The sequence below is a fragment of the Mustela nigripes genome, chromosome 7 (genome assembly GCF_022355385.1).
Source record: "Mustela nigripes isolate SB6536 chromosome 7, MUSNIG.SB6536, whole genome shotgun sequence".
Lineage (NCBI taxonomy): Eukaryota > Metazoa > Chordata > Mammalia > Carnivora > Mustelidae > Mustela > Mustela nigripes.
Window position 1 is genome coordinate 122,531,233 of NC_081563.1, and position 8,078 is coordinate 122,539,310.

Genomic DNA, 8,078 nt, shown 5'->3' on the forward strand with positions numbered 1-8,078 from the left:
ACATGGCATCGTTTTGGGAGAGAGATTTCATTTTATGAGAGTGGACCCAAAGAGCAGTTCACGAATTTGTGAAAACTCACTTGTCTTTCCCTGAATTCTTCAGGCAGATTCTACTCCTAGAACCGAGCCTACCTGAAGTGATTCTGTACCCTGTCCCTGTCTCATCGGGGACCCACGGACGGAGAGCATTCTCACCGCCATCCTTCCACGTGGGCAGACGACACACGTTCCGGCACATAGCCACAAAACTATAGAAGTAGTGCTCCAGGCTCTCATCCGACTTCTTGTCCAAACGGGAAATGATGCGGAACTGTGTCCAGTCAAAAGTTTTCTTTTCTTGATCATAAACGACGCCGAAGGAGGACACCGCTCTGTAGAAGTCTGCTTGCTCTCTCCTAGTCCACCTTGGGATTTAATCAGAAAGGGAGAGTGAGCTGCTTTCCCTTAAGGAAAAAAAAAAGCCAACAACTACTTACTTAATGAGAGCCTACTAGGAGAGTCCGCGGACTCAAGAAAGCAGCTAGGCCTGGTTTGCCTACTTTATACTTTATTTAAGTTAAGTTGGGGTGAGAGGCTTATAATGAAAACAGCCCGTATCCTACCACCACTTTCAAATCTCAACTTTTTCTCCCAGTATTTATCTATGTTTAAGTCACGTGTGCAGACTTGTGATCTCTTCATTTATTAATTTTAGAGACTACCTAGTTTGTTTCCACTGATGGGAGAAGAAGGTCTTAAAATACTATGTATGTATGACAACACAGAATCCTGGAGGGACCTGAAATTCACCCCCTTTCTCTTCCCGATGAAGAGACCGGTCCAGAGAAGGGAAGCAACTCCCTGAGCCACACAACTCTCCCCACCCTAGTTCATGTTGGCTTTGTTTTGGTTTTATGTAGGCATGTAGCCTGTATCTGGGACGCTAAGGTTCTCCAGCCTCTACATTCTTCACGGTTGAGATAATGACAGGAAGTGGCTGGATTATTATCCCCTACCCACAATCTTCATGAGGGGCTCCTGGGCACGGTACTCTCCATCCCCAGAGCGAGTCAGGCCAGGAATGTGGGGTGAGGGGCTCGGTGGAGGAGCGAGAAGCAGGGAAGACGGGCTCGAGTTCTTCTCTTTGGAGTTGTGAAAGACAGTATTTTCCCTGAATTACCAAATTTCATAAAGTCAGAAGGTGGTTTTACTTTTTTTTTGTTTTTGTTTTTGGTATTCTTTTAATTCACTAGATGGTACATCAGAAGGGTGGATAGACAGACTCTAAGAACTACAGCTTTGTTGATTTTTCCTGGTGGCATCACTCCTAGCTTGTGCTGGTCTTCTGTAGCCATTTTTGGTGTGACTCTCAGATGGGCAAGTAATTCCTGATAATTCATCTCCTCGTTCTGGGCTGGCATTTTATAGTACTTTCTGCTCTCACAGGCTTGATAAGGACTGGTAGCTACAATATGGCAGCTTCAATGCACGCTATTTACTTGGCTGCTAAAACAACGTGATGTGATATATATGCTAGTTTTAAACCACATTTCCAGGGATTGCGGTCCAACTTAAGGAAGAGGGTCAAGTTGGAAAATCATTAAAGTCTGGGGATTGTGAACAAAGGTTTTCCTAGATCTCATCAACTCCCCAGCCAACTCCCTAGACCTCGTCAACTCCTCAGCCAACACCATCACTGGAGGCTGGACTGAATTAGTTCTGGAGACCACCTAAGTTCAAGATAAGCACACTGAACATGTTTGGTCTCTAGCTCTATCAGCATCCCCTGGTCACCTTTACTCATCGGCAGCTCTGTATGCCCTTTCGGCTCTTGACTTTTACCTCTTTTGAGCTTCCTTGTTGATGAGATCCATTTCTGAGGTTCTCCTGAACATCTCTTCCTGGACCCAGTATCCTTGGTTAACTGGTCCCAGAATTTCTGGTCGACAGAGTTCTTTGCGGTTACAGCGCTGGTACACGGTGACCAGACGTCGGAGGCGAGCCGTGAGAGCAGATGAAACTGGCCAGGGTGATTTGTCTGGGTCGGAGCCATCCTGGGCTTCAAACATCAGTGAGGATATTAGTATTTACAAACGGAACCAAAACAAAGGCGGCTATTTTGTTGTTTTGTTTAAATAAAGCCACAGCTGACTCAAGGACCAGATCAACCCGCTCAGAAGCCCGGCAGGGCCGGAAGGGCTGCGACTCTGCTCTAGAAACCGCTTTCGCTGTGGCTGGCTCGGTCATCTCTCGCATACGGATGTGTCCGTCCACAGGCCAGAACTGATCCAAGGATCTTGCTCTAAGGCATGGGAACAAGCAGACCCTCTATGGCCTTCTCCATAATAGAACTACGGGCTTTTGTGTAGCTGAGTCTTCCAACTGCAGAACATTTTATTGAGTTCAAATTCAGAAAAAAACAAAACGAGAGAACAAACCCTCTCTAACATTTCTCTCCCTAAATTAATTAAATAAATAATAAATCAATAAAACCACAATTCCTCCTTCTCTCTCTGACTCCATCCTGACCTCAGATACCACAGATCTCACTTCTGAACTTTAAGAACGGTGGTGGGAGCTGGCCAGAGCTACATTAAAGCTCTGTGTGGGACTCCAGGAGAGTCTGATGAAGGTCAACTTGGCTTTAAAAAGCCTCCTTAAAAAAGCCTATTTTTACTACATGTAAACCCCAAGATAACTACAAACCGCGACCTTACTTTTCTTTGCCTTCAGAGGGACGTGGTCTCACCTGCCCGGCTGTCCTCCTTCTTTTCGCCAAAAATGCCATCGCCTCCATCACTGGAACTCTCCTAAGGGGTAAAGGAAGCCACGCCATCAGCAAAAGCTGCAGCCCAGGACAAACTAGCTCAGACAGCCCTCATAGAGCAGGAGTTCTTTCCTGCCCACGAACACCTCAAAGACCTCAATCGTCCCCGGTCAATAAAGCTTCCTTGTGCAGTTTTAAAAGAACCAGAAAGCAGTTTATTTCAAATGAGCATTTTTAACTGGGACTGTACGAATGATTCTGTAATGATTCTGCCTGCAGAAAATCCGCCGAAAGAACGATGAGCTGGCGTGCTCTCCCCGGCAATTGCATTTTACAAGCACGACTTTAGCTGTGAATTTAAATATTTGCATTACCAGCATCTCTTGCAATTTAATACTGCCACTTCACAAAGGTGGTGCCTGCATTCTGGTTTCTTTTTTTTTTTTCCTTTGCTGTGGAAAAGTATCATGTTCATGTTCATTACGGTTAGCTTACTTCACAGCAACAGATGCTCTTGTCCTAAAACGTGACTGCTCCAGACATGAGTCCTGATGGTGCAAAACCCCCAGGAATTTAAAATTAAAATCACAACTGAGGCTCCAAGTGAATCTGGAGTAATTCTGCAGGCATGAGCTTATCCAAGCTGGAGTGTTTGTCAAACTAGCTCTAATGGATCCCTTTACAAACCCTTTCTTGGTCTCAGAAGGGAACTCTGAAAGTTCTTTATGTATGGTGTGTGGGGGAGTTTGGGGATGGGAGAAGAGAGAGTGCTATTTTTCAACTGGACCCCATTTTTAACATGAAAACTTACTGTCTTTTGACCTGAATGATGAAAGAGAGTAACCCCAGGATTTGAGACTCTGGCCTTGTTAGGGAGGGTCATATCAGAGTAAGGGTCAGGAATCTGTGTGGCCTCTAGTGTCTTTGTATGTCCCTCAAGCTACGAAGAGTTTTTACACCTTTGAAGGGAAGAAGAAAAAGAACGGGAAGGGAGAAGAAGAAAATGGGCACACGGGAGAGGCAGAGAATGTGCAACAGACTGAGTGTGGCTCCCACGCCTAGGATACTCACTACCGGGTCCTTTACCGGAAATGTCCGCGGCCTCCTGGACGAGTGCACACAGCACAGACCAGGAATCTAGGCTCGGTAGGAACGGACTGACACCTGTGATTGGAAACAGTAAAAATTCTATCCGTTGTCCTACGTCCCTAATACCACGGAAGAGGCTGAAAAGAGAAAACTGAAAAGGCAGAGAGGAGCAGGGGCGCATTTTCTGTTACAAAATAACACGGAGAACATGTGAAACCCTTTACGTGGCTCATCTCCTTTAGTTCTCAGAAGTGCTTCATGAGGTAGAAACTACGACTCTCCTCCTCTTACAGATGCAGAAAACAAGCCCTAGAAAGGTTCAGTAACTTGCCCAAGGTCACACAGCTGGGTTTCACACACAGTAGTCTGATGACAACCACTCCAACCATCCAAAAAAAAGGGAAAGCGAGAGTCTGGGTTGAAGGTCTGTTCTGGAGGGCGAACGTACTTAGAGCTGGAGGACATCACTTCAAACTCTCTCGCTTGGCCCACACGGCTTCTGGCCATCTAAGTGGGGAGAGGGTGGCCTCAGGCTCATGTGCTGTACCGTTCTGGAGTGGTACTTAAATATGCTACCTCGTCCTTTCCCGCTTCTTGGGCGGGTACAAAACAAGCAAAACACTACCAACCATGTCCTGGATCCTTTCCTGCCACAGAGCACATGTCTGAGTATCCTCACAGAACCCGCAAAGATCCTCTGAATGCTCTCATTTATAATTATAGATGCTTCTAGACGGAGGAACGTCCTACAGCCTACAAAACATGGGAGTGAGGCGCCAGAGCCACCATGCTCCTTATTACGTCAACGGGTGGCTAACTTGGGCTTCCCCAAACCCCAGATCTGCACGAGGGCTCCCAGCTTGGGGTGAGGCAGACACGCAGGCCGTGCACATTTCCCTTTGGGTCCCGCTCATGGCTTCTGCAGGTGCACAGTTAGGAACGTGCATGGCCTCAGGCGGACTCTCGAATAAGGCAAGACTGTGGGATCGGCCAGTGCCTGTCCCTGTACCCTGCCCTCTACTGGAGGCACTTCCTCCCTCTGGAAATGACAGCATGGAGACCACCTGGCCCAGCAGCAGCCCGAGTGGGAAAGCCGTCACGACTTCAGCTAACGGCCGCGGCAGAGTGAGCGTGGTCTGTGCGGCTGCCGTGGTGGGCGGGGTCACAGGGAACCCCCGTCAAGTCCTGCGTCTGAAGGACACAGGCTAGCGTTGAGCGTTTCAACGTGTGCTCTCTCAGACCGTGGATCGATCTGAATTTAGTATTCATTTTCGAGGACGTGTGAATCTGTCATTTCAGCATGAAGGGTCCAGACTGCTGACCGCAAGAACCGCAAAATAAAGGCAACTGGAAAGGCAACAACAGCAAACAACACAAAGGAAACGGGTCACACCATGTGTTGCGTGTCCCCATCTGGAGCTTAAGTGGGATTTGATTTGGGTCTGCAGTCTGAGGGTTCCCAGCCCCTTGGCCTTGGGCACGCTGTTTCAGTCTCTCCAGCTCGTTTCTTCATTTGCAAAGCGGAGGCAGTAATACTTTATAGGGTGACTGTGGGGCACAAATGAGTCGATCACGTCCCATGTCGAACCAAATGCTGGCCCAAAGCAAACGCCTCCCGAGTGGTGGTGGGGGCTGTAAGATGCTGATCAACAGTCCCCACTACCAGACAGAACCTCCCTGGTCCTGTCTTTCACCTGCGCTGTGTGCTGTGAGGCTGGCTGGAGGATGCAGGCAGCAGCAGCCACGGAGGTCTCCTGGGACCCGGGTCAGAGAGTCTCCAGACACTATGGTACTTCTGACGCAGTTTCCCTTCATTCATTATTCTATTTAGACAGGAGGACACTGGAATGGGGAGGATGATCATTCTCACCCAAGATCATACATAGTTATTAAGCGGTGAAGGTGGAATTGAAACCCTGAAGATCTGACTTCATAGGCTGAGCTCTAACCACTGGGCAGGACTGCTCTGGCCAGTGGAAGCAACAGGGGGCGGAATCCAGAGCAGTGTTCATGAACTAAGTCCAAACACGTCACTTCTCCACTGAGGGCAGTGACATGCACGGACTCCTAGTTACTGAGAACAGAAGGTCCAGTCTTCCTTGTTTGTGGCCGGCCCGTTCGGGCCTGGCTGCCTGCCCTATTTGGCCTTGACGTGGATGGAGGCGGTGGCAGCAGCAAAGACCCCGTGGGACCTGCAGACCCGGGGAATGTCTCCCGAGTTCTAACAAAACCCTAGGATCAACACAACAGGCAAGGAGCTGTCCTCTTACACTGAGCAAACGAGTGTCTCGAGTGCTAGGAACTGCCCTGGATCCAAGGGCTGTACCAGTGGGAAAAATGGAACCTTTGTCCTTCCGGGGCCCATAGTCTGGAGGTCATGAGAGATATGCTGGAGAATACTGGCCACGCTGTGTGATCAGTGCTCCTAAACATAGTGGGAAAATAAGACAGAGTCACCAACTCTACCAGACCCAAATCAAATAGGGGGAAAGACGTACACGAGGCTTTTGAGCTCCCTACTGAGGGACACAAAGAGGAGGTGGCCAGAAGTTAAGAGCTCTATGAGAGGCAACAGGATAAACAGAGGCAGAATTAAAAGGATCCTACTGTGGCTTCCATTTCACAGGACAACATATCCAGCATTCTACTCTTGCATAAACTTCATGTGGAAAGTAGATGCACACCAAATGTCATTAAAGTGATTCAAGGATTTTAACAGGGCAAGAGGGCAGGGTACAGAAAAACACTGAGGAGGAGAGACACAGCTCTCGTGCCCTCTAGCCAGTAGGACTTCTTTTTTTGAAGCTGATGAAAACTATTTCAGCTTCCTGCTCTCACTAGAATGGGATAAGAGTAACGCCTAACTGGAGGGGAAGCACGCTGTTAGCTGGGAAGTACTTCACACTCAGACATTGCTACCGAGTGCAAAGAACCCTCAATGTCTGAACTTGGAAGAACAGAGTAATTATTACTTCCTAACTGACTTCTTCTTACGTTGGGATTTAGACCATTTTAGGCATTAAGTTTCTCAAGAGAGTTTTTCTGAGCTCACTCTGGCTCTGACTTCTTCCTCCAGCGACAGACCTTCTGTGTCAGAAGTGGGCACAGCTGCAGAGCGAAGACAAGACACCTCATTAGAAGATGTGACTGTATCAGTGGGCTGCTCCTTGTCACCGTTTTAGTGAAAAGAGCTGTTACTCTCCCTATATCATACCGTGTTTGATAAAGAGAGATTCTGTTTACAGTTCGAAGCTCTAGACCATTCCAAACACAAGTAAACTTTCAGCCTAACCGCTGCACAAAGTCTGTGCATATTCACGACTCCAGATGCGTGGGCAATCTGTAACTGTATACCAGTCAAGTTCTATTGGTATTAAAGCAGGGAGAGCGTGGGGGAAACGGAATAAACTAGATCTCAAATGTCCCTTCTAACTCTGACATCCTGATTCTCTGACCCTCTGACATCTTAAGAGGGCTGTATCTATAGTGTGCTCTGGAAGGCGCCGGAACAGCGAGGGTCTGGAGACAACACAATACAAAGAAAGCAGAGAACTAGGGGCACTTCACCTGAAGAGACATTAAAAACACGAAGGTTAGTAGTTAGCTGGCCTCAGGAATTTAAAATCCTGGGGCACCTGGGTGGCTCAGTGGGTTAAGCCTCTGCCTTCATCTCAGGTCATGATCTTGGGGTCCTGGGATCAAGCCCCGCATAGGGCTCTCTGCTCAGTGGGGAGCCTGCTTCCCCCCGCCCTCTCTGCCTGCCTCTCTGCCTACTTATGATTTCTGTCAAATAAATAAATAATTAAAAAAATTTAAAATCCTATCAGAGAGGAAAGAAAGAACAGTTTTGTTCTTTGCAGCACCAGGAGAAAACTAACAGAATGCAGGGAACGAACTAGGAGCCAGATTTCTGGGACGGTTTAAGGAAGTCTCCTTGGAAGCCAGTTTTTTCTCTTTCTTCTTCCTATGGACTCTGAGAAATTACCTAAACCTACCTGGAATGACCTGAAGGCAAGGCTGCGGAGGGGACAGAACATTCAGAAACCACTTACACACATGTTAGGGCTCCTTGTGATACTGGGATTGTGCCAATCTATTAACTGTCCCCTGTGCCCATGTGTATTTAATTCAGAGGAATTCCCCTAGTTCTAGACAATACAGGCTCTTTGGGCAGCTTTAGCCCTGCCTGATGATCTGCCTGTGAACAGAACTAGGAGAAGGAGACACCCAGCCAGTGTATTTG

At 47.9% G+C, this 8,078-nt stretch overlaps 1 protein-coding gene across 5 annotated transcripts in view; it reads right to left on the reverse strand.

Annotated features, from left to right (window-relative positions):
- The window catches only part of CHD6 (chromodomain helicase DNA binding protein 6), a 192,662-nt gene that overhangs the window by 20,694 nt on the left and 163,890 nt on the right, over positions 1 to 8,078 (reverse strand). For all 5 annotated transcript variants that reach the window (XM_059407015.1, XM_059407012.1, XM_059407013.1 and 2 more), the window contains 3 exons: positions 2,729 to 2,789; positions 1,822 to 2,038; positions 196 to 404 (listed from right to left, as the gene is read on the reverse strand). In XM_059407015.1, the coding sequence (XP_059262998.1) occupies positions 196 to 404; positions 1,822 to 2,038; positions 2,729 to 2,789 (487 nt within the window). The remainder of the gene's footprint in view (positions 1 to 195; positions 405 to 1,821; positions 2,039 to 2,728; positions 2,790 to 8,078) is intronic.